The 27,343-nt window shown below is 35.1% G+C and overlaps 1 protein-coding gene across 4 annotated transcripts in view; it reads left to right on the top strand.

The window, feature by feature from the left end:
• Positions 1–27,343, top strand: part of LOC126930507 (solute carrier organic anion transporter family member 1B3) — a 409,969-nt gene that overhangs the window by 15,820 nt on the left and 366,806 nt on the right. For 3 of the 4 annotated variants that reach the window (XR_007717606.1, XM_050747601.1, XM_050747603.1), the window contains exons 3-7: positions 12,607–12,748; positions 15,975–16,107; positions 18,198–18,319; positions 19,880–20,026; positions 20,224–20,322. Coding sequence is in view for 3 of the 4 variants with exons in the window: in XM_050747601.1 (XP_050603558.1) it covers positions 12,607–12,748; positions 15,975–16,107; positions 18,198–18,319; positions 19,880–20,026; positions 20,224–20,322 (643 nt within the window). In the remaining variant the exon portion in view is untranslated. The remainder of the gene's footprint in view (positions 1–12,606; positions 12,749–15,974; positions 16,108–18,197; positions 18,320–19,879; positions 20,027–20,223; positions 20,323–27,343) is intronic. The other variant, XM_050747602.1, reaches the window with a different exon arrangement.

The raw sequence follows: 27,343 nt of genomic DNA on the forward strand, positions 1-27,343 counted from the left end.
TGGCTAGGAATAAATGGCTTTGTTATGTACATAAAAGCCCCTCAGGTAATCAATATATGTTTTTTTCTGTTTGCTGGTTGTTTTTTAATTTTTTCTTTCCTTTGACAGAGGCAGGAATTCAATCAACTCAGTAGCTTTTTTCCCCATAATTTGAAACTTTTCTTTGGTTTTGACCATGTTGGGTAGAGTTGGTCAAACCTAATGGGGAAAAGACTGAAACAACAAAAACAAACAGATAAAAATCAGTTAAGCCAAATAAACAAACAATTGTACGATTTATGGGATCACTGAGTGCTCTAATGGTAAGGAGAAATTAAGGCAAGCTAGTTGCTAATATTAACTTTTAGTAATTAAGGAGAATTTCCAAGACAAAAACTGCAATTCAGCTACTGCCTAGGAATGGGGACCAGGCTGAACACTGCTCTCTACCATCCTAGAAACGGGGAAACACTCAAACTCACCGTCCCTGTGGGAAGTGGGCTGAAACTTCAGAAAGGAGTTGCTGGTCTCCTTCATCATCATGGAGCAGGAAAACTCCCCTTCTTTGTTTGAAGCAAGTGAAACTCCAGAAAAGGTGTTGCAGAACAAAATAAATCTTAGATCTTAACCAAATTTTGAGAGATCAGGCATTCTCTCTGTAGTGGGAGCCCCCTGACCTTGACAAAATGTGCAATTGGTTTTGTTACAGGAAAGGGGTCCCAATCCAGACCACAAGAGGGGGTTCTTGGATCTTGCTCAAGAAAAGAATTCAGGGCAAGTCCACAGTGAAAAGTGAAAGCAAGTTTATTAAGAAAGTAAAGGAATAAAAGAATGGCTACTCCATAGACAGAGCAGCCCCGAGGGTTGCTGGTTGCCCATTTTTATGGTTATTTCTTGATTATATGCTAAACAAGGGGTAGATTATTCATGCCTCCCCTTTGTAGACCATATAGGGTAACTTGCCGATGTTGCCATGCCATTTACAAACTGTCATGGCGTTGGTGTGTAGCAGTGAGGATGACCAGAAGTCACTCTGTCGCCATTTTGGTTTTGGTGGGTTTTGGCCAGCTCCTTTACTTGAACCTGTTTTATCAGCAAGGTCTTTATGACCTATATTCTGTGCTGACCTTCTGTCTCATCCTGTGACTTAGAATGCCTTGTCAGGGACTGCAGCCCAATAGGTTTCAGCCTCATTTTACCCAGCCCCTATTCAAGATGGAGTTGCTCTTGTTCACATGCCTCTGACAGTGTGAGCAATGAAGACAGCTCAAGCTTGTACCTGGCACCCATAGGAGGCTTGTCAAAGGTTAGGTCCATCTCTACTAAGTGACCTTCTCTTGGTCACCAATTTACAAATTTGTAAATCAAGAGGTATGGAAGACAAGTCTTAATCAATGTAGAAGTTTATTTTGCAAAGGTTAAGGATACACCAGGGAGACAAGTCTGTGCCTTTCTCGAAAGATGATTTTGAGGGCTTCAATATTTAAAGGGGAAAAATAGGTTGAAGGGGAAAGAGAGAGGTGAGGGTATGGTCACAATTCTGAATCCACAGGTTGCCAGAGAAAAAGGAGCAGGTAGGTAAATAGTCAACTGTGTATACATCTTGCACTTAGTAAACTGACACTTTAACCAAGATAAAGTGAACATAGAGTAACTACTCCTGGAGATATTTAACCTTTTACCTGTAGCTGTCTGCTTAGGAACAAAAGAAAAAACCGCTTGTTGGTGACTCAGCTTAATTTTGTTTCTTTTGGCATAGTGAATTGGAGTTCCAATATTTATTTCCTTTCACAGCATTCACTTGCAATAATGTTAAACAAGGTTCCTTTTAACTTTGTCCAGGTAACACAGAGTTTATCTGTTTTCTGAGATATCTGGTAAAGTCTGTTGTGATGAAATATTTGAATAATATTTCAGCAGAATGGCAATCATAAGGAAAAAGTATTGGCTAATGCAAGTGAATTACCTTCTGTTGTCTAAGAGTAATAGAGTGGGCTAAATTATTTTTACTTTAAATATTGAGTGTTACAGTGATTTCACTTTCATGTGCATAGCAAAGGGACAACAAACTGGTGGAAGAAATAAGATTTCCAGAATAATCCCTTAAAGCATATTTGGGATAAAGCTAGGAGTTAGGAAGATAGCAGTGTATGTAAGGCACATTACCTTCAGTCCAATAAAGAAGCCAGGCTGGGTGTGGTGGCTCACGCCTGTAATCCCAGCACTTTGGGAGGCCGAGGTGGGCAGATCACAAGGTTAGGAGTTCGAGACCAGCCTGGCCAATATGATGAAACCCCGTCTCTACTACAAATACAAAAATTATCCGGGCGTGGTGGCATGCGCCTATAGTTCCAGCTACTTAGGAGGCTGAGGCAGACGATTCACTTGAACCCGGAAGGCAGAGGTTGCAGTGAGCTGAGATTGCAACACTGCACTCCAGGCTGCGTGACAGAGTGAGACGCTGTATCAATTAAAAAAAAAAAAAGCCAGTGCTAGGGAAAAATATTTGAATAAGATTAACATCATGATTTCAAAAACATTGCTAAATTGATTAATCACATCTACAAATGATGTTTAAAGGGATCTTTTCACTAAGTTAAATTGTTAACATTGAAAGAATATTAACCTCAACAATCACATTACAGCAATTTTGTAAAGACTTGTGTGTCTGCAGTTGAATTTAGTAGCATTTCTATGCCTACTTTGTATTCATGAGGAACAACATAATGGGATAATTTTTTAATAATCAGTATTTTAATTTTTCAGTAAAAATAATTACCAAAAATCTTATGAATTTTGAAATCTTGTGAATTAGGAGTATCCACACATATAGACAGAGATAATGAAAACAATGGTAAAAATAGATCTAATTCAGCGATATAAAAAGAGAAGATGAGAGAAACAATAGTAGTGGCTAACATTTGTTGGGCGCTTACTATGTATGAGATATTGCTCTAGTGTTTTGTTTGTGTTAGTAGATTTTCTTCCTTACCATAGTTCCATCAACCAGATGCTATTATCTCCCTTTGCAGATAAAAACAACCTAGGTATAGAAAAGGCAAATGAATTTCGCTAGTTCTCACAGCTTGTACAAGATGGAGCCAAGATCTGAACTCAGATATGTTTTAGGTAGAGTAATAGGTTATATATAACTTTATATATAATATAACCTTAGATTGAGTATGTATTTTATATATATATTATATATAACCTTATATATAGATATGTTATATATAATATAACCTTTGGTAGAGTAATAGGTTATATATAATACATATAATATGTATTTATTGTATATTATATGTAATATATATGTAATTTATTTATCATCTATCTCTCTTTACCACAAATTAAGCTCCATGAAAACACAGGTGTTTGAGTCACTATTCTCTCAGGCAAACATCAGTGCTCAGTGTGTGTAAGCTCAATGACTGATTTTAGGTTTCACCCTCCTCCTACCCTCCACCCTCAAGTAGGCCTCAGCATCTATTGTTCACTTCTTTGTGTCCATGTGTACTGTTGGGACTTTTTTGTGTCCAAATATATCATCAATTTTTTTAATTCTCCCTCATGTACTTGAGAAAAATGCATATTCTTTGAATTGTTGGATGTAGAGTTTCTTTTTTTGAGATTGAGTCTCACTCTGTCACCCAGGCTGGAGTGCAGCGGCGCAATCTTGGCTCACTGCAACCTCTGCCACCCAGGTTCAAGCAATTCTCTTGCCTCAGCCTCCTGAATAGCTGGGACTACAGGTACATGCCACCGTGCCTGGCTAATTTTTGTATTTTTAGTAGAGACAGGGTTTCACCATATTGATCAAGCTGGTCTTGAACTCCTGACCTTGTGATCCACCTGCCTCAGCCTCACAAACTGCTGGGATTACAGACGTGAGCCAGTAATGTGCCCAGCCAAATGTAGAATTTTATATGTGTCGAAGAGGTCAGTCTTGTTGATAGTGTTATTCAGATCTTCTATGTCCTTGCTAATACTTTGACTACTTGACCTATCATAATTGAGAAACAAAGATATGTTGAAATTTCCTCTAGTCACAGTAATTCTATTGACTTTTGTTTATATATTTTATACCTATTAAATCCATTATTTTATAATCATTTTATCTTTTAGGTTAATACACTTATATCAATATATAGAGATCTCTATCCATAATGATGTTTGTCTAAGTCTATTTGGGCTATTATTTATATAGCTACAAGATTTTCTTTTAATTGCTTCTTATTCTTTTACCATCATCAACACTTCCTCATGAATTAGGAATACCTGTTATCAAGAGCACATATTTAGTTTTTTCAAAAAATATCCAAACTGAAAAATCTCTGTCTTTAAGTTAGCAATTTTGTCTGCTTACATTTATTGTATTTTAGATAGTCAGACTTGTTTCTACCATCTTAGAATATTATGCCAATTTACTCCCTTCCCTGTTGCCTTTTAATGTTTTCTTCTACTTTTTGAATTGATATATTTATCTCTTTTATAACAAGGCAAACACTGTAGCATATTGCTATGTTCTGAATATTTGTACCATCTCTGATCCTAAGGTAGAGACTTTGAGAAGTGATTAGGTCATGAAAGCAGATTCCTCATGACTGGGCTTAGTGTTTTTATAAAAAAGATCCCAGAGAGCTATTTTGCCCTTGTCACCGTGAGATTACTGTGAGAAGATGACCTTCTTCCTGCTGGTGTCCTGATCTCAGACTTTTCAACCTTTGGAACTGTGACAAGTAAATTTCTGTTGTTTATAGCGTACTCGGTTTTGTTATATGCTATATTTTGCTATATTTTTAATAGAAACCCAAAACATACTAAAATACATGCTCTCATGTTCTTTGATATGCCTCTTTAACCTTTGTAATCTCTGATACTGTCTCAATTTTCCATCTAAAATTTTAAATTTTAGATATTATATCTCTTTTCTCTCCTTTTCTATTTTTGGTCTCATCTTTTAAAAGACAATTACAAAATTATCAAGTATTTTATTCACCTTGTTTTATAAATCTCACACAATATCTTCAGTATTTGATTCGTTTTATTTAAGTATATCTTCCAAATTTGATTTCAGTGTGAATCTTACATTGCACACTTTTGAAACCTTATATGCTCGAGAATATATTTCCTTATAGTTGAATGACTATGTGGCTAAATATAAAATTACAGTTTCAATGTTCTCTTACCTCAATACTTCAAAAGTATTATTCATCCACAGGGCTCATGCCTATAATCCCAACACTTTGGGAGGCCGAGGTGGGTGGATCATGAGATCGGGAGATTGAGACCATCCTGGCTACCACCGTGAAACCCCATCTCTACCAAAAATACAAAAAAATCAGCCAGGCGTGGTGGTGGGTGCCTGTAGTTCCAGCTACTCAGGAGGCTGAGGCAGGAGAGTGGCATGAACCCTGGAGGTGGAGCTTGCAGTGGCCGAGATCGCATCACTGCACTCCAGCATGGGCAACAGAGCAAGACGCCATCTCAAAAAAAAAAAAGTATTATTCATCTTTTGTACATCCACACTTGCTGTTTAAAATTGATATGCTTTCTTTTCTGAAAGACTTAAATTTTTTTTGTCATCATTGATATTCTTATGTTTTACTAAACTTTCTCCATATATGTGTGTCCTTATGTCTTTTGCTGGGTGTTCAACAGGCACTCTCAATCTGAAGTTTTCATATTTTTGTCGAATATTGGAAAATTTGCATTTATTATTTTTTTAAATTTTCTCCTCTTCAACTTATTATACTCCTTTTAAGGAATTGATTGTTAAGTTATTGTTAATTTTATTTAAAACCTTTGTATGCTTTAAACATATATATATATGGTATATAAGGTGTGTGTGTATATATACACTTTAAACTTTATATACCTTAAACAAGATATTTATCTATACATACCTTATTTACATGTATATATATGTACGTATTTCCAAATTTTTAAATAAAATTTCTGGCCAAGAGCAGTGGCTTACACCTGTAATCCCAGCACTTTGGAAGGCTGAGGTGGGTGGATCACTTGCGGTCGGGAGTTCAGGACCAGCCCGGCCAAGGCTGTGAAACCGCCTCTCCACTAAAATACAAAAATTAGCCAGGCATGGTGGCATGTACCCCTGAGGTACCAGTTACTTGGGAGGCTGAGACAGAAGGATCACTTGAACCAAGGAGGTGGAGGTTGCAGTGAGCTGAGATCACACCATGCACTCCAGCCTGGGTGACAGAGTAAGCCTCTGTCTCAAAGAAAAACAAAATCCATCTTGCACTAATTGATAACCCCGAAACCATTCAGGAGCAGATTGTTTATTTTCCGTGTATTTGTATAGTTTAGGAGTTGATTTCTAGTTTTATTCCACTGTTGTCTGAAAAAATAGTTAATATGATTTCAATTTAAAAAAATTATTCGGCCAGGAGTGGTGGCTCACACCTATATCCCATCACTTTGGGAGGCCGAGGCAGGCGAATCACCCCAGGTCAGGAGTTTGAGACCAACCTGGCCAACATGGTGAAACCACATCTCTATTAAAAATACAAAAATTAGCTGGGTGTGGTGGTGCATGCCTTAATCCCAGCTACTCTGGAGGTTGAGGCAGCAGAATTGCTTGAACCCAGGAGGCAGAAGTTTCAGTCAGCTGAGATTGTGTCACACTCCAGCCTGTGTGACAGAGCAAGACTCTGTGGGAAAAAAAAAAAAGCACCAGTTCTATCCTGCTACGTTTCAGAGATGGATTCATTGCTAGCCAAGGTGATGGAAGCCATTTTATTGTCCAGCAAGACTTAGACTATGTCATTGAGCTCACCAGGCTGACTGTGACCCTATGTACAAGGTAGCCACATGGGAGAAGCAGTTCTACACATACTGTCAAGATGGTCTTGTATGATTCTACCAGCTTTCTGATCTCTGACTCCTTGGAAAGAGCAGCCCCAGTTAGTGAAAAGGCTTGATCTTGATCAACAATGAACAGAAACCTCATCAGTCTTTCCCAAGGACCGTGGCCCTTAACGTCTTGGGTGCCCCTTGGAAATCACAGAAAGTCAGCTGTCCTGGCTATGTGGAACTCTCATCCCAAGACCCACTTTGAACTGAGTAAGAAGCTCACCTGTGCTTACTGCATTTGTCCCAACTTCTCCTTGTATAAACTCACCCCAGCAACACAGGATAAGGATATAGATGCTTCTAGTTTGTTCTTTTGTGTTAAATGTTTACAAGGACCTCAGAACTAAAGCCTGTTCTCTGGAGGAAATAAAGAAAATATGTTTGGAGGTGCCTGAATATGAAAAAAAATTATTGAGGCTTGTTTTGTGATGTATCATATGATCTACATTTGAGAATGTTCCATGTGTTGATGACAAGAATGTATATTCTGCAGTTCTTGGGTAGAGTGTTCTTTAATCTCTGTTAGGCTCATTTGTTCTAGAGTGTAGTTTAAGTGCATTGTTTTTGTTGACTTTCTCTCTAGATCATCTGTCTAGTGCCGTCAGTGAAGTTTTCAAGTTCTCCACTGTAATTGTGTTGCTGCTACTGATTTCTTAGGTCTAGTACTAATTGTTTTATGAATCTGGGAGCTCCATTGTTAGGTGCATAAACATTTAATATCTTTTTGTATATAATGATCTTCTTTGTCTTTTTTTTTTTAACTGTTGTTGCTTTAAAGTCTGTTTTATCTGATATAAGAATAGCTCTTTCTCACTTTTGGATTTCCATTTCCACAGAATATCTTTTTTCACCTCTTGACCTTGAGTTTGTATGCATCTTTATGTGTTATCTGAGTCATGTGAAGACAGTAGCCAGTTAGTTTGTGATTCTTTATACATTCTGTTAATCTGAATGTTTTAAGTGGAACATTTAGGCCATTTACATTGAACATGTATATTTAGATGTAAGGTATTGATCCATTCATCATGTTAATTGTTAGCTAGATACTTTTATTCTTAATTTTGTGTGTGTGTGTGTGTGTGTGTGTGTGTTTATAGGCCCTGTGAGTTTCAAGAGGTTCAGTTTTGGTGTGTATCAAGCTTTGTTTTTTCAAGATTTAGTCCCCTTTTAAGCACTTTTTGTAGAGCTGGTCTGGTAAGAACCAATTCCCTCAGCATTTGTTTGTCTGAAAATGACTTTATTTCTCCTTCATTTATATAACTTAGTTTTAATGAATACAAAATTCTTGTCTGACAGTTGTTCTGTTTAAGGAGCCTGAAGACAGGACCCAAATCACATCTGGCTAGTAAGGTTCCTCCTGAGAGGTCTGCTGTTTCTCTGATAGCTTTTTCTTTATAGGTTACCTAATGCTCTTAGTGTTGTCTTAGGGATCTTAGAAGTCTTTCATTCATTTTGACTTGAGATGCCTGATGGCTATATGCCTTGGTGATGACCTTTTTGTAATAAATCTTCCAGGAATTCTTTGAGCTTCTTGTATTTGAATATTGAAATTTCTAGCAAGGTCAGAGAAGTTTCCTCAATTATTCAACAAAATATGTTTTCAGACATTTAGTTTACTCTTCTCCCTCTGGAACATCTATTATTCTTAGATTTGGTTCTTTTACATAGTCTCATACATCTTGGGGACTTTGTTCATTTCTTTTGATTTTTTTTCTTTATTTTCATCAGATTGGGTTAATTCAAAGACCTAGTCTTTGAGCTTTGAAATTTTTTCTTCTACTTGTTCTAGTCTATTGTTGAAAGCTTTCACTGCATTTTGTAATTCTCTGTGTCTACATATTCAGAAGTTCGGATTGGTTTTTCTTTAAGACACCTATCATTTTATAAAATGAGTATATAATAGTTGACGAGGGATACTGAGCTCAATACCAGAAGTACTGGGTCCAAGAGACAAAGGTAAAGTTGAAGACAGGTTCATGATGATTTCAGGTTAGAGGCCTTTGAGTGCAGGAGCTTACACCTCCCTTCTTAAAGCATAGTATAGATGAATGACTTAAAAATTATGTCAAAGTCTACCATTTTGAAAACTTTGACGTACTTTAAAATGTTGTAATATAATGATGATTTAAGGGAAAAACTTATGACTGAATAAGTTTATTTTTTAAGTAAAGCACCTTAAACTTTGTCAGTAACCAAATTCAAAGACACAAGCAACTGCTAGTATATCACAAAAGGGTGGGATTATGACAGTAAATTTGATTCTAATAAATCAAATTTAAAAGCACAGAAATGCACAGAAAACACAAATGACAAACACTTTAAAAATTTAAGAGGAATTGGTCGGGTGCAGTGGCTCACACCTGTAATCCCAGCACTTTGGGAGGCCGAGGAGTATGGATCACGAGGTCAGGAGTTTGAGACAAGCCTGGCCAACATAATGAAACCCCATCTCTACTAAAAACACAAAAATTAGCCAGGCCTGGTGGCCGGTGCCTGTAATCCCAGCTACTTGGGAGGCTGAGGCAGGAGAATCACTTGAACCTGGGAAGCGGAGGTTGCAGTGAGCTGAGATCGTGCCACTGCACTCTAGCCTGGGTGACACAGCAAGACACCATCTCAAAAAAAAAGAAAAAAAAAAAGAGGAATTAGTCATATGAAGTTTATTTTGCCAAAGTGACTACTGATAGGGATATAATTGCCTGTGATTAGTCAACACAGAAAAAAATAAAAATACAACATCAAAAACTTTATAAAGTGGTTATCATAATGTAATAAAATAATATTTTAAATATTTTATTTAAATATTTTAATTTATTTAAAATGTTTTAATATTTGTTATTTAAATATTTTATTTATTTAAAATATTAAATATTTTATTACATATTTCATCATGTAATTAAATATTTTAAAATAATATCATAATGTAATAAAATAAAGTAAAATTAAATAAAACCAACATAGATTTACAAAGACTAGAACTTTTACTTTTTAAAGGTATAAAGCTAATATTTAACACAGATTTAAATCTTTAGGCTGGGGTACACAATCAAGTGCTTTATATTCACTCCATAATATATATCTTAAACTTGGCCTAAATGTATTATACTGAGGTAGCGGGAAGGGCCTTGGCCCTTAATTCTGTTTCTGCTTTAGCCCTAGTACCCCAAAAAAACCCAAACAATGTGTAAATGGAGCGTGTGAATGTAGTTAATGTAGTTTGTTTCTCTTATACAAAGAGAGACAAAAAAGATGAATCAATAGTGGTGTTTCAAATTCCATTAATCTTCAATGTTTTGACAAATATTCACAAACACATAATCATTGATTTCTTTGAACCCTTACCATGACCCTTTGAACTAAATAAGTTAAATATTCTATATTTTCCTCCTATTAATAATGAAATTACAGTTCAGTGAATTGTGTTACTGTTCCATCTTGGTTAAGTTATTAAGCAAAGCAAACAAACAGACATCAAAAAGCAAAACAAACAAACCAAAAAATGACTGGATCCATATCTTTTGATTTCAAAGCACACTTTCATTTCTTGCAGAACATATATATCAAGTCCATAGATGGTTTTCTACTTTTGTCAAGAAGAAAATAGTATAGTGAGTAGGAAGTATAAGAAAATAAAAGGAGAAAACATAAGACATAAAAGGTATATATGAAATAAATTGAATAATAAAGAGATTAGTTTTCCTGAAACGGACCAGGAAAGTGTATTCTAATCTTGTGTATTATATTTATAATACTTAAATTCAATTCAAAATGAAAATAGAAACTATGGAAACTGAAAGTTAACTATAAAAAAGCACACAAATATTCTAGCCAGAATATTTTCTAAGCAGTTGTATCTTCTTTTTTTTTTTTTTTTTTTTTTTTTTTTTTTTTTTTTTTTTGAGACGGAGTCTCGCTCTGTCGCCCAGGCTGGAGTGCAGTGGCGCGATCTTGGCTCACTGCAAGCTCCACCTCCCGGGTTCACGCCATTCTCCTGCCTCAGCCTCCCGAGTAGCTGGGACTACAGGCGCCCACAACCGCGCCCGGCTAATTTTTTGTATTTTTAGTAGAGACGGGGTTTCACCGTGGTCTCGATCTCCTGACCTTGTGATCCGCCCGCCTCGGCCTCCCAAAGTGCTGGGATTACAGGCGTGAGCCACCGCGCCCGGCCAATTACTTTAGTCCTTATATTGTTTTTTCTTTTTCTTCTCTGCTACAGTAATTTTCAAAGTTTTGTCTTTGCGTTTACCAATTCTTCCTTTTCATCAAGTCTTCTGTTGAGTCTCTAGTCAATTTTTCAATTAAGTTATTTTATTATTTGATTCCAGGGTTTCTGTTGGGTTCTCTGTAGTTACTACATCTTTATTGATATTCACATTTTGTTCATTGGTTATGTTTCTAATTTCATTTAGTTGTTTATCTGTGCTCTCTTTCAATTTATTGAGCATACTTGACAGTAATTTTGAGCTTGTCATCTGGCAAGATCTATATCTTCATTTCTTTCGGGTCACTTTCTGGAGATTTAATTTGCTCCTTTGAATTCGTAGGCGTCTCTCTTTCTTTACAGGCCCTGTTATTTTTTCCTTGACAAAATACCTGCATATGGAGAATCCACCAACATTCACAGACTTTGCACTCCAATTTTCTATACGGAGAACTTTTCCCACTCTACCTGGCTATCCTCTCAGGCTTTTCTGGGTAGGCATTCCTCTTTGTGTGTTTTGGGCTTGTGTGTGTAATATTTTATTTGAAAAGACTTGCTGGTTTCTACTCAAGATCTTCTCTCATGTCTATGATACTGTGACCTCTCTAGCACCACAGTAAATTATGGCAGTGGAGCTGCACTTAATCTTTCTGTGGTAGTGCAGATTCTGATGTACATTTAATTGTCTTTGTTCTGAGAGATAAGCCCAACCTGCTTCTCCATTCCTGTGGCTACTTGGATATGGGAAGGCAGATACCAGTTCTTGGGCAGGGGGAGAAGGCGAGAATCTCTCATTTCTCTAATTATTAAGGTATGAATCCATCATGAGAGCTCTACTCTCATACCAAGTACCCCTAAAAGATTCCATCTCCAATTATCATCACACTGGAAATTTGAGCTTTAACATATGAATTTGGGGGGAACACAAACATGCGGTTCAAAAGTGGGAATATTTTAATAGTAGAGCCAAAGGAATTCTTATGGATGTAGATATGAGCTGTAAGAGAAAGGATGAATCAACACATTTTGTTAAAATGATATTAGAAATTAAAACATCTACAACCATTACATCTCACACTGATACAGTCACTTGTGTTGGACGTAAAATGCCTCTTTGCCTCCACAAAGTTCTATTTTTCAGCTGACTTCTGGAAGTGCTACCTTTGCGAATGTACTGCCGTTCCCCTCCCAGTTAGCCAATGCTATTCACATGGAAATAAAGAATAGCTCACCATCATGGCCATCTGAGAACAGTGTCTAGTTTCCTATAAATAAGTTAATGAAATTAGTTTAAAAATAGCAACCTTAACTACACTCCTCTAACAATCGAATGCTGTAACCAAGTTAGAAAATCATGCTTTAGTAGTGTACTGATAATATTATAAGGCTGAGAAGTTTCAACTTGTATAGGGAAAAATGGGTATGCTTTTTATGATAAAAATAATGTTTTCAAGTAAAGAAGAAAAACTGTTTTAATTCCATGTACCTATAAACATCATATAGTTCTTTGATTAACCAATTTTCCTTTTTTCTTCTGCTGTTTTTAGATGTTCTTGGCAGCCCTGTCATTCAGCTATATAGCTAGAGCACTAGGTGGAATCATTATGAAAATGTCCATCACTCAAATAGAAAGGAGATTTGACATATCTTCTTCTCTTGCTGGTTTAATTGATGGAAGTTTTGAAATTGGTAACTTTTTTTTTGTATTTTGATAACCATACTGGCATAAGTTAAAAAACAAACTGTTTATGTATGCTTTATACCACTAGGCCTGAACTAGGTGTAAATTTGTCTCTCATGGGCAGTTTGGCAATATGTTAGGACATTTTTGTTGCCATAAATGGGCTGGGGCAGAGAGGATGCTACTGGTACCTAGGGGTAGAGGTCAGGGATGCTGCTAAACACTATGCAATGCGTAAGACAGACTTACCAACAAATAACTATCCCTCTCAAAATGTCTATAGTGAGGGTGTTGAAAAACTCTGATCCTACACAAACTCATGGCTTGCAAATTAACTTTTTTGGAAGCTTTATCTCCCTTGTCTCAAGGTGCTCCAGTGTGAAGAAAGGTTGAGGGAGGACTATAATTCTTCTGGTTTTAAGTGGAGGGACTGCATAGGAGCAACCTACGCTAGGTTCTAGTGTTTAACTGTGTACAACATTGGGGGTTTAAAGTCTTTTTTTTTTTCTTTTTTTTTTTTTGAACATTGAAGATATTGGTTTGATGTCATCATTTTAATTTGGCTTTCTCCAACAATAGTGAGGTTTTATATAATTATTGAAAATAGGTTTTTTTTCTTATTTTACCCACTGCTAGCTCATAGCTTCTGCTGATTTTCGCTTTTTCTTTTCACTTTCTAATTATTTGGAGGGACCAACAAATTGTCTATTATATAGACTGCAAATATTTCCTACAATTTCTGTTTCTACTTTAACTGTATTTACACAATGCTTAACTAATGACTCAAATGTAATTGTCAAAGGAAAATTTATCTCTTTATATGAATTCAGAATGTCATTCAAAGATATGACACTCTACATGTCCTTTATTTTTTCACCTCCCAAGCTCAATGAAATCATCTAGAATTTTAGAATTGGAATGTTATTAGTTTTAAAGTTTAGTTCACTGTATGTCTATTTTTATTACGAAATTAATCCTTAACATATTTGTTAAACTTTGCCGCTATTTAACAGCAATTATTCGAACATCATTATCAGTTTAGTTTCTTTGCTTACCTCTGTTTTTTGAATCCTGTGACTTCAAATCTCATCTTTACTCTTTCTGGAGTATACCTCCGTGTATAGATGACCCTCCGTATCCACAGTTTCCACACCTGTGGATGCAAGTCATATTCAAAAAATATAAAACTAAAAAATGGCCATATATTAATAAAAATGATACAAATAAAACCAACATAGAATAGCAACTATTTGCATAGTATTTACATTGTATTAAAAGTATTAGAAGTTATCTAGAGATGATATAAAGCATACAGGAGGATGTTGATAGGTTATATGCAATACTGTATCTTTTGTTTGTTTGTTTTTGTTTTTTGAGGCAGAGTCTCCCTCTGTCACCCAGGCTGGAGTGCAGTGCCCTGATGTCAGCTCACAACAACCTCCATCTCCTGGGTTTAAGCAATTCTCCTGCCTCAGCCTCCCAAGTAGCTGGGATTAGAGGCGTGTGCCACCACATCCGGCTAATTTTCATGTTTTTAAGTGGAGATGGGTTTTCACCATTTGGCCAGGCTGATCTCTAACTCCTAGCCTCAAGTATTTTGCCAGCCTCAGCCTTTCAGAGTGCTGGGATTACAGACATGAGCCTCCATGTCCAGGCAATACTACAGCTTTTTACTTAAAGGACTTGAGGATTCACAAATCTTGGTGTCTGCAGAGCATCCTGGAACAAATAACCCACTGACACTGAGGGATGACCGTAGTTATTTTTTTTTAGGAAGAATTGAAAGCATGGCATATTTTCTAAGCCCTTGCTTGTTGAAATATGCTTTTATTTTAGTATTATATTTAATTGATAATTTGTCTGAGTAAGTAATTAAAATTTCCAAATGATTTTTTTTCTCAAAACATTAAAAATATTCATCTACTGTTTTAAAACATTCAATGTGGTATAAAAGAAATTATTGCCACTGTAATTTTCATGCACTGATATGCATCTCCTTTTTATCTTTAAATATCCAAAAATTTACCAGCATGTATCTGAGACTCTGTCTTTCTACATTACTTCTGCTGGACAAATGTAGGAACTTTCATCTGAAAGCTTATGTCTTCCTCTAACACAAAAACTTTATTTTCTGTTTCCTATTTGTTTCTTTCTGTTTTTATTCTTTCTTTTCTTCTGAAACATATATGAGATAAATAATATATTTTCTGGATATTTTTCCTTTAAAATTTTTTTTCTTTAAATTTCTACCTCTTTTCTTTATGTTTCATCAATCTTCTCTGATGTGTGATGTCATCTTATTATATCAAGTTCTAATTTGTAAATTTTAAATTATATTTTAAATTTATAACAACACTTTATTGTGCTTATTATTTTTAGTCTGCCAGTTCTGATTCTGTGGCTGCAAGATGCCATTGTACCTCTAAATACACTAACAGGATTTTTTTAAAAAAATGTTTCTATTCTTTTTAGTTTAATTTTGTTTAAGTATTTATTCTTGTGTTGCTTTATCTGCTGGTCCATTCTGGTGCTTTCTTTCATGAAACTATTTTCCATCAATGTTCAACAATTCTTGATTATTGTCTGTTCATTGTTATATATAAGGCTATAGATAAATCTGAATTGGTCTGCTCTGATGGCTCTTCCACATTTTAATCTAAATAATTTATACTCAACATTAAATCTCAAATAATGTCTCCTCCAGGAAACTTTCACAAAGCCCCTAATTAATTTAAGCTCCCTATTTCCATAATCTAACAGCACATCTATTCATCTGTTTTGTTTTATTACTGGTGTGTTTCTAGAGAACAAGTACCATGATTTATTCTATTTCTGACTCTGAGCACTGTGGTAGGTACATAGTATAAATTTAAAGAATGCCTGGAATAAGTTTAAAATATGCATGAATGATGATCTTTCCCTCAGATTAGGAAGACAGTTTTCCATTCCAATGCAATCCAGTAAACTCCACATTTTCAAAAAAACTTTGCTTCTCTCATATAGCCAAATTACCTGAGTGCTTTCTTTGCATATAAAACCTATTCTACTTATTAATCCTATACAACTTTCCAATGAGTGGTTTAATGTAGGAGAGTTTACCTTCACAATTAAATTTCATGGTCTTTGAGGGAAGGTACGATGTCTTGGGCATATTTGCATTCCTTTGGGGCATTCAGTTCTACTAGATACAAAATTACGCTAAGTCATATCAACTTAATTCTGTTCTTTTTCTAGGAAATTTGCTTGTGATTGTATTTGTAAGTTACTTTGGATCTAAACTACACAGACCAAAGTTAATCGGAATTGGTTGTCTCATTATGGGAACTGGAAGTATTTTGACAGCTTTACCACATTTCTTCATGGGATAGTAAGTGCTAAACAGCTCTGAGCCATTTATTATCAGCTACTTGTAACTTAGCAGTAGAATTTTATTTTTATACTTTTAAGTAGGCAGTTACCTTTTGAGAGGATTACCCGCATGTATGTGTAGAGAAATGGAGTATATTTCCTATATAATAGTTCATGTATTGCTTTATTCATCACGGCTTTTATAAACTTTTAAATAAGAATAATATTATATAAGATATACAGTTTTATATGAAATAAGTTATTTACCAATTTTAGTATAACGTATGTATTTTATGTTTTGCCTGTAAGATTTTGATTATACTCAGTAAGACTTCACAACTTCACCCGCTGCTGTATATGTTTTCCCACCAGCATTTCAATGAAGCTGCTCTTTCTAAGGTAACTTGTAGTTATGGTTAGAGTAAGAAGCTCATATGAGAAAACTGAAAATAGCAATAACTTAAATAAGATAGAAGCTTATATTTTACATTTTGTAATGTAGCTAGTCCAAGGATGATGTGATTCTATTTTTCATCATAGTGCTATGCCTTGCATGGCCCTGTCCTCCTGTTACAAAATGTAGCAGTGTATTTCCAGGCAACAGGATAGAAGAAGAGAGGAACAAGAACAAAGAGTGCACATGGGCTGAGGCCCAGGAGCATTTTCAGAAGCAAAACACTTTCACTGATTTCACGTTTACCAGAAGTCGGTTACATTTTACACATAGATATAATATATAGATGTTGGAAAAAATATACTTTATTCCAGGCTTCCCTATTTCCAGCTAAAAAAAATCCCAACTTCTGTTACTATGGAAGGAGAGAAGAAAGGATACTGAGAGACAATGAGTGGTTTGTTAGAGACATCAATTACTTAATGCCAGCAATCATGCCTTTTGGTCACCATATTAATTCTGCTTTTTCCCCCTATATTTGGCCTTTATAAGAACTTTCTTCTTAATGATACTGCTCTAATACACATCATATTCCACAATCTTGATTCATTTTCCTATTTTTGTGGCTTCTTCATCATGACCATCTTTTTCCTTTGCTTCTGACACCATAATTTCAGTGTCCCACAATTCCCTCTAATCTTCTTAATATCTTGTTCTTCATGATTTGTATGGAGAATATGCCTTAAATGCAGCTACCCCAGCTTCATCTTCCATTGCTCCCCATATTTGAGGATCACATTTTAGGCTTACAGTTCTTAGTGTGCCATAATATGTCATATCTTTGCATCTGTTATTTCTACAGACTTGAATTCTTTTCTTCCTTTGTCTACCAATTAGAATTCTATCTATCTTCAATATTCATTTAATCTATCCTTCACATTGTGAAGTTTTCTTTGATCTACACCCCACCTCCAAGACAAGCTGATTATTTCTTTTTGGTGGGTGTGTGACAACTCAGGGCCTTGTATATTAAACTTACTATATCTTTGATCATATACATTTATCTTAGAGAGTGTGACACTTCCAAACACTGTGTGTTTTATTTCTTGTTCTTTGAAGTTGAGCAAAATGCCTGGCACACTATATGGTGCCCTTAGGGCTCACAGAGCACTTAGTATTTTTGAGCATCAACATCCATCCCTAATCCAGCTCCATCTCTGTTGTTCTTACTAAGCTTTTCCTCATAAAGTTGAAATGAATTAGAAATCTGTTTTTATTGAGTTTTGAAAAGTCAAGCACTAGTGTGTGCGTGTGTGTGTGTGTGTGTGTACATGAAAGAAAATCTGACAGATTGACCATCTTTGATGATAACTCAAAGGGATAAATAGACATAGTTAACAGATTAAAAAAAAAACCAACAGGTGAAACCAGGATATTTCATATCTTGACCAGAATATAAGCACTCTTAGGATAATAGCAAGGTGATAACCCACTTTGTTCACAGTGTATTGAAGTATCTTTCTCAGTGGACTCTCTCATTTCACCCCCTTCCCATCACCTGTTCTGAAATACATGCTGAGAAGTTGACAAACAAGATTCTGGTAATTTGGAGAAGACAGTGGTTCAAATAAAGGGGAAAATTTCTCTGTATTTCTGGGAAAACTGAAAATATTCAGTAGACAAGCAAAATGTTCAATCTAATATTGCTCTTATAGTTACAGGTATTCTAAAGAAACCCATATTAATCCATCAGAAAATTCAACATCAAGTTTATCAACCTGTTTAATTAATCAAACCTTATCATTCAATAGAACGTCACCTGAGATAGTAGAAAAAGGTAAGAATTAATAGTGACAGTAAAACAAATTCTAGATTGATAGATTTAATCACATCTATAAAGTTTGTGATATTCTTTAGCAGAATTGATTTAAGAACAAATAGGAAGAACATTTATCCCTCACATACAGGCAAAATCATACTGTTAATATATGCAGTCGATTTTTGAACTACACAGGTTTGAACTGCACCTGTTCACTTATATGCAGCTTTTGTCCAACCAATCACAAGGAGAAACCCACCCATGTGGAGGTCTGACTTAAATAGGCCGTTTCCACAGGGCCAACGAGAGGACTTACGTCTGCATAAATTTCTGTACATATGAGTTGTCCAAATGGATTATTATATATCAAGGGCATTTAGAAGTAGATAAGAATAAAGAACAAATTTAGTAGGAAATTTGCAAAAAAAACATACACATTTAAAATAAAAAAGCAGAAAGTGGCAGAAATATGTGAATAATAAAACTTCTCTTTATAGAAATGCAAAATGTTATAGCGTTTGAAGACTTTGTAACTATTATGACATAATAATATCATTATAATGATAACCCCAAAATTTAATAAAAATAAATGAAGTGGAGGAAAAAAATGATTTCAAGTTTTATGTATTGCTGAGAGAGTATAAATTGGAAAGTCTTTCTGGAGATTAATTTTCAATATATATTAAAGAACAAAAATATACTTGCCTACTTCCTTGATTAATTTTTTTTTTTTTTTTTGAGATGGAGTCTTGCTCTGTTGCCCAGGCTGGAGTGCAGTGGCGCAATCTCAGCTCACTGCAAGCTCCGCCTCCCAGGTTCAAGCCATTCTGCTGCCTCAACCTCCCGAGTAGCTGGGACTACAGGTGCCTGCCACCATACCCGGCTAATTTTTTGTATTTTTTAGTAGAGACCGGGTTTCACCGTGTTAGCCAGGATGGTCTCGATCTTCTGACCTCGTGATCTGCCTGCCTTGGCCTCCCAAAGTGCTGGGATTACAGGAGTGAGCCACTGCGCCCAGCTCTTTCTTGATTAATCTTAAGGAAATAATCAGAAATGTTCACAAGGACATTTCATAATCACAGCCATGACATCCGTGTTTAAGAGAATAAAAATAAAAATATTTTGTAACAACAAGAGATTGTTTAAACAAATTAGCAAACTATTATTAAACACACTATTATGCAGTAATTAAAATTTTAATATAGAAAAACTCTTAACAACATGGGGAAATTGTGACAATATGGTGATAACTGTGTATGCACCTTAAAAATAACCTGGATTTTTAAGTACATAATGTACATAATGAATATTATGCATATTTTGTTCACTAAAATTGTAGAAGATCTAGAATAACATTTGCAATGATCTTCTGTGTGTCGTGTAATTATAGACAATTTTTACTTGTTTTCTTTGTGCCCTTCTTAATTTTCAAACTTTGTAAAGTAAATATGAATCACTTTGTAATTAGGAAAGAAACAAACAAAAAAAAAACAAAAAATGAAGGGTTTAAAGTGGTTAAGGTCCTAATAGGAATGTTAAAATTAATTTTTAAAGTAAAACACTTTCTTATCTCTATAGATTGTGTGAAGGAATCTGGGTCACATATGTGGATGTATGTCTTCATGGGTAATATGCTTCGTGGTATAGGGGAAACCCCCATAGGACCATTGGGGATTTCGTACATTGATGATTTTGCAAAAGAAGGACATTCTTCCTTGTATGTAGGTAATGTACAGAAAATATTAAATTTCATGATTACACTCCCTGGATCTACCCTTGAAATAATAACATCATTAGTTTTTTCTTTTACCTATTAGAAAAATATTTGCAGAAGTGTATTGTGTAATATTACTTTAAAAAACATGTTAAATCAAAACCAAGTATTTGTGGCATCTGATTAAATTGTTTTGTAATACTTACAGGTAGTTTGAATGCAATAGGAATGATTGGTCCAGTCATTGGCTTTATCCTGGGATCTCTGTTTGCTAAAATGTATGTGGATATTGGATATGTAGATCTGAGTAAGTACTATCAAAACAAGGTACCATGATAGTGTCTTTTAAGTGCAGGACTCCATTCTTCCAGAGAATTAAATTCAGTCTTTCAATAGTTCTTTGTTTACTATTTTTCAAAAGTTACAAGTAGGAAATAAATGTATTAATAATCAGAATAAAAAAGAAATTTAGCTCCTATTTATACTTTGCTTTTACAACTAAGTGTAAAAAGAGATTTTTAACAAATTTATTTTAGATTACTTGATCCAAAATAACCAAACTTAAAATGTCCCTTTCCCAAAACTGGCCCAGTCAAGTAAATTTTATTTTTCAGTTGATGGTGACTTGGATGTTGATGTTTGCTTTACCAAAGCCTCCTTGTGGCTGCTGCATTGACTTAACGGCGGGGGTGTTTTAAGAGAGGCCACGGTGCACTTTGGTTGTGATCATTTTTCCTGGTTCTCACTGACGGCTTGGCCTATGGCAATATTTAATGAGTGCTTATAGAACAAATGAATGAAGGAGTGGACACATAAATAAAATTTATGAATTTTGTCTTCACTCTCAGAGCATGCTTTATTTCTCCTCTCATAGAAGAGTGAGAGTCAATGTTGTAAGATCTGCCTCGACTTCAGGCCCTCCTTCCTGCAAATATACCTTCACCATATCCATATTTATCTTTTTTTACCCATACTTATGAAAAAATATTTATCTTTAGCTAATATTAGTAGATCCAACTGGGGTTTAGATTTCCTCTTTCTGCCTCTTCTACATCTGCACCCTCTCTTTTCCTCAGCAAACACACTCAAGTCTATCCCATCTATGTACACATATACATTTTTATATCCCCCAACAACTTGCCAATTGATTAACTGTTTCTCAATTTGTCTTCAAAGCCAGGTACCTAGAAAAAAAATAATCTAACATAAGCGTCTCACCTTTTCACCTCCCATATACTTCTCATCCACTATAATCTGCTTTACTGCTAATAAAACAATCAATTTCTATGTAATTTACTAATTGCAATGGATATTTTTCTATAATTTGTTTTAATGGATAATTCTACTACCTGTTGAATTTTTTTCTTCTTAGATTTTTTTTTTAAACAAGTGCCTAAAACTCAACCTGTCAAAAACTGGTCTCATCGTCTTATTTCCAAACCCACTTTGTTTCCTATATTCCCTCTTGATGAATATCTGTACCTTAATTCAATGATGGGCTGAATTCCTATGTCCTGTAATCTCACATTTCCCTTTATTTAAAATTGGAAAAACTTTTTTTTTTTTTTTTTGAGATGGAGTCTCACTCTGTCGCCCAGGCTGGAGTGCAGTGGCCAGATCTCAGCTCTCTTTTTTATTTTCATAGTTCTCAAAGTCTCTTTCAACATGTGACTTTTCTCATATAACCCTTACTTCATCATTTCCATTGGTCTCAAATTTGGTGCTCCTATTAATCATCAAGAGCATGCCTTTATTGTAGCCCTTCTCCCAACAATCTATAAATATTTGCATACTTACCCACCATCTCTTTGAGAACATGACAGAATTGTGTCTGTGTTAGCATATAATAACTCATCAGGGTTTGTGAATAAACAAATATGATTTTCTTGAGGACTTAAATAGATCACTCCAAAGAGACCAAAGGATTCATTCCAAGATGGAATAGCAATTATTGTAGGCCAAAGAATCATAAAGTGTTTTCTATTATAAAACAAAAGCAAGTACCTGATGATATGTTTTATATCTTCCATGTTAGACATATGGCTTAGTGTAGCTATACATTATGTACATTATTTTTACTCATTTGCTCTAGTTTAATCATTGCTTTTTAACACTGAGTACAAAATAAGTGTTGGAGGTCTTTAGGATAGTAGTTTTGTAGCCTCTCTATTCAAAAATAATCATACCATTTTAGAATTCATAGTGATTCAACTTCTACCCCTGACCGTTCAGACTTTATCATGTCTTCTCTTATTCCGTGAGAAGCATGAAGGGAACTTATGATAAAGTATACTTTGGTAAACTTTAATTCCTACAGTAGCCAAAGACATAACATAAATGAGTAAAGAGTATCAAGGACAGGAAATTAGGGCGTGATGGTTAGAATGGGGAGAGTTGTTGTTGGTGCACTACTCTCCCCAAACACCCCAAAACTCATGTGCTCCCCAGAACTCATGTGCTCCCCAGCTCTGGTCTATACTTTTCATACAGAATTTTGGGACCAGCATTAATAAGGCTTTCTGATTGGTTTTCCAGAGAATCCAGGAACTAACATTTTTACGTAGAATTTTCCAATTTTTAAGATTGTGTGTGAGCCACGGGAAACACTGGCAGAACATATCTAGCTCAGTTATGACCTTTAGTTCCTATATATAGACCAGTGAAAGAACAAAAAAAAAAAAGTCATCAAAATTATATTTCTGACAGGTGATAAATAAACACTTAGCATGTATAATGGCGTTACTGATTTAACTAGTCATTTCCTGAAGTCTGCCTGAGTTGTTGATTATGAAACAATATGATCACATAAATCAATTTTAAAACCAGATCAGTCCATACTAGAAAATCATGTATTTCTAAATAGTTTTAAACCAAGTCAATATTTTTTCATGTCAATGATTTTTCTTATTGATCAGAGTAACGGCATCAGTTAAGTGTGCTACAAACTTCCATGGTGTGTGTGTTTCCGTGTGTGTACGCTTTCTTAATTTTTATCATTTTTATTTTATTGAGATAAGAACAATGAAAATGAACCCTACCTCTTAAAAGTACAGTGGAACCTTGAACAGCACAGGTTTGAACTGTGCATGTCCACTTCTACATAGCTTTTTCAATAAGTGTGTTGGAAACATTTTTTGAGATTTGTGACAACATGAAAAACCTTGCAGATAAACTACGCAGCTTAGAAATATAGAAAAAGTTAAGAGAAAGTTAGTTATAGTGTGAATACATAAAATATATGTAAATACGATTTTATAATTTACTATAGTAAAATATGCACAGATCTATTATTAAAAGTCAAAATTTGTTAAACTTTCCACAGAGAAACTCTTATAGACCTTAGACGATGCCATTCCCAGTTGCAGTATTAAATCATAACTGCATAAAATTAACTGTAGTGCTTACTTCACTGCTGTAAAAATTCTCTAACCATCTCCTGTTGCTATTGCAGTAAGCTCAAGTGTTGAGAGTATTTATTTAAAATGCCATGTGTCATTCATCATCTCCATGTGAGTAGTTTTCCTCACTCTCCAGTAAGTGATGAATCACAGTAAAAAGTGAACCCTTGCGTTTTCTGTGTATTTTTCATCCTGTTTAGTGCTGTAACATCAATCTGAAGTAACACTGTGTGAGCCATATGAAGTGCCACTAGTGATGCTGGAAGGGCTTCCAGAAGCAAAGAAAAGTCATGACATTATAAGACAAAGTTGAATTGCTTAATATGTACTGTAAATGAGCTCTGCAGCTGGCCACTGTTTCAATATAAATGTATCCAGTACAAGGACCATTGTAAAACAAAAACTAAAACCCACACTCACAGAAAAATGGAATGACATGAAGCCTCACTGCAGCTACAGCATTGGGCACAAAAACCCATCCTTTTAGTGAAATAGCTTTTTATATCATATTGAAAATTCAACTTTTATGTAGATGCAAGATTGCCATCAGAAAGGCATACCTGTAGACTCAAAACATGATTCAAGAAAAAGTGAAGTCATTATATGACAACTTAAAGCAAAAGGAAAGTGAATGATTTAAAGTTGGAGAATTTCATGCCACTAATGGATAATTTGAAAATTTTCAAAAGAGGTTTGCCTCAAAAAAGTGTCATTATAACAGGAGAAGCAACTTCTACCACTTAGGAGGTAACGGAAAAGTTCTAAATGGCATAAATAAAGTCATTGAGGAGAAAGGACATCTACCTGAGCAGGTTTTTAATCAGATGAAAGTGCCCTATTCTGGAAAAAAAAATGCCACAAAGTACAGTTATTAATAAAGAAGATAAGTGAGCACCAGGATTTAAGGCAGGAAGGGATAGGCTAACTCTGCTGTTCTGCGCAAATGCAGTGGGGTTTATGATCAGAACTGTTCTTACCTATACAACTGCTAATCCCTAAGCCTTGAAGGGGAAAGATGAAAAACAGTTGTTAGTCTTTTGGTTGTACGACAAGAAATCCTGAACAATAATAACTTTTCTTTTCTGAAAAGTTATGACAGTTTCCTTCCATGCTTTGTTCCTAAAGACAGGAAGTACCTTGGCAGGAAGAGTTTACCTTTTAAAGTCCTTTTGATAATTGGCAATGCTCTGGGTCATCCAGAGCCTCATGAGTTGAATACTGAAGGTGCTGAAGTGGTCTGCTTTACCTCAAATGCAATGTCTCTAATTCACCCTCTAGATGTGGGGTCCTAAGGACATTTAAGGCTCATTACACATGTTACCCTATAGAAAGGATTGTAAATACTGTGGAAGAGAACCCCAACAGAGAAAACATTACAAAAGTCTGAAAGGATTACACCACTGAAGTTGCCATCATTGCTGTGTAAAAAGCCACAAAAGCTGTCAAACAGGAAACAAATTTCTACTGGAGAAAACTGTCCAAATGTTGTGCATAGCTTCATGGAATTCATAATCATTCAAGAAAATTATGAAGAGATTGTGGATATGGCAAAAGAAAAAAAAGGTGTGGAGTGAAGAATTTCAAAACATGGATATTGGAGGCATTCGAGTGGTAACAGGCACATCAGAGGAATTAACAGAAGACAACTTGATGGACAGAAGTGCTTCTGAAGGAATGTCAGCTGATGAGGAAGAAGACGTAGTAGAAGCAGTGACAGAAACAAATTGACATTAGATAATCTGGCAGAAGCGTTCTGATTATTCAAGACTGTTTTGACATATTTTACAACATGGAAGCTTCTGTAATGTGGGCACTGAAACAAAACAAACAGTGGAAGAAGGATTGGTACCATATAGAAACATTTTAAGAGAAATGATAAAGCAACAAAGTCAAATAGAAAGTATGATGTATTTCTGTAAAGTCACACTGTGTATACCTGCCTTTCCTGTCTTCCTTTTTACTTCCTCCACTGCCTCTGCCTCTACTACCCTAGAGGAAGCAAGAACAATACCTCCCCTTCCTCCTCCTCCACCTACTCAATGTGCAGAGATGAGGATGAAAAGCTTTATGATGATCCACTTCCACTTAAGGAATAGTAAACACATTTCCTTGTGATTTTCTAAATGTCATTTTCTCCTGCTTAATTTATACAAATAATACAGTTTATAATACATACAACATGCAAAATATATGTTGACCGTTTATGCTATTGGTAAGAATTCTGGCCAACAGTAGACTATTAGTGCTAAAAAAGCACTTGATAACATTCAACATCCCTTCTTAATCAAAGCCCTAAAAAATCTGGGGATAGAAGAAACATACCTACCCAAATATATCTACAGATTCAAGTTAAGTTTTGGGGGAACTAAAAGTTATACACGGATTGTCACCTGTGTGGAGGGTAAGCCACCCTAACTCCCATGTTATTCAAAGGTCGACTGTACAATTCAGGATTGTTAACTACAGGCACAATGTTGTTCAGCAGATCTCTAGAGCTTACTCATCTTGTATAAAAGAAACTTTTTATACCCATTAACTGGGAATTCCCTCTTTCCCCTTTCCCGCAACCACTGGAAATCACCATTCTACTTTCTGCTTTCATGAGTTTAACTCTTTTGTATGCCTCACATAAATGTAATCACTCAGTATTTGTTCTGTGACTGGCCTATTTCATTTAGCACAATGTTGGCAAAGTTCATCCATGTTATCACATATTGCAGGATGTCCTTTCTGTTTCACGGTGAAACAGAAAGTATTCCATTATATGTATAGATCACATTTTCTTTATTCATCTCTCTGTAAATATTAGGTTGTTTTCACATTTAGACTATTGTGAAGAGTGCTGCAATGAACATGCAACTGCAAATATCTCTGTGAGATCCTGATTTCGATTATTTTGGATATACACCCAGAAGTGAGATTGCTCCATCGTATGGTCGTTCTATATTTAATTTTTCAAGGAAACTTCATACTATGTTTTTATACTGGGCGCGCGATTTTGCATTCTACCAACAGTATATAAGTGTTCAAATATCTCCACATCTATGCCAACACTTTTCTCCTTCTTTATTTTTGATAGCCATCCTAACGAGTGTATGGTGATATGTAATTGTGCTTTTGATTTGCATTGCCATTATAATAAGTGATGCTGGATATCTTTTCATGTACCTGTTGTTCACTTCTATATATTCTTTGGAGAAATTTCTATTCAGGTCTTTCACCTATTCTTAAATCAGGTAATCATATTCTTGTGCTATGGAGTTGCAGGAATTTTTTGTACATTTTAGAAATTAACACCTTATCACATATATGCTTTATGAATATTTTCTCTTATTGTGTATGTTGCCTTTTCACTCTGTTGATTATTTCTTTTGCTGGGCAGAAGCTTTTTAGTTTGACCAGTTCCATTTGTCTAATTTTGCTTTTATTGCCTGTGCTTTTGGTAGTACATCCATGAATTATTGTCAAGACAAATGTAATGAAACTCTTTCTCTAAGTTCTATTCTAAGAATTTTATAGTTTCTAGTTTTAAATTTTAATCTTCAACACAGTCTGAGTTTATTTTTTCAGTATATATAATGGTATAACATCATTCTCTTGTATGTGAATATCCACTTTTCTCAACACCATTTGTCAGAGAAACAATTATTTCACTATTGTGATCGCTTGTCAAAGATCAGATGACTGTATACACACAGATTTCTCTGGGCTCTGTATTCCATTCTATTGGTCTATATATCTATCTTTATGCCAGTACTGTAATGTATTAATTACTTTAGCTTTAACATATATTTGTAGTCAGGAAGTGTGAGCCATCATCTTCATTCTTTCTCAAGGTTGCTTTGGCTATTTGAGGTCATTTGTTAGTTTCATATGAATTTGAATCTGTGGATATATGTGGGTAGGTATGTTCCTTCTATACCCAGATTT

Source organism: Macaca thibetana, chromosome 11 (genome assembly GCF_024542745.1).
Source record: "Macaca thibetana thibetana isolate TM-01 chromosome 11, ASM2454274v1, whole genome shotgun sequence".
Classification (NCBI taxonomy): Eukaryota; Metazoa; Chordata; class Mammalia; order Primates; family Cercopithecidae; genus Macaca; species Macaca thibetana.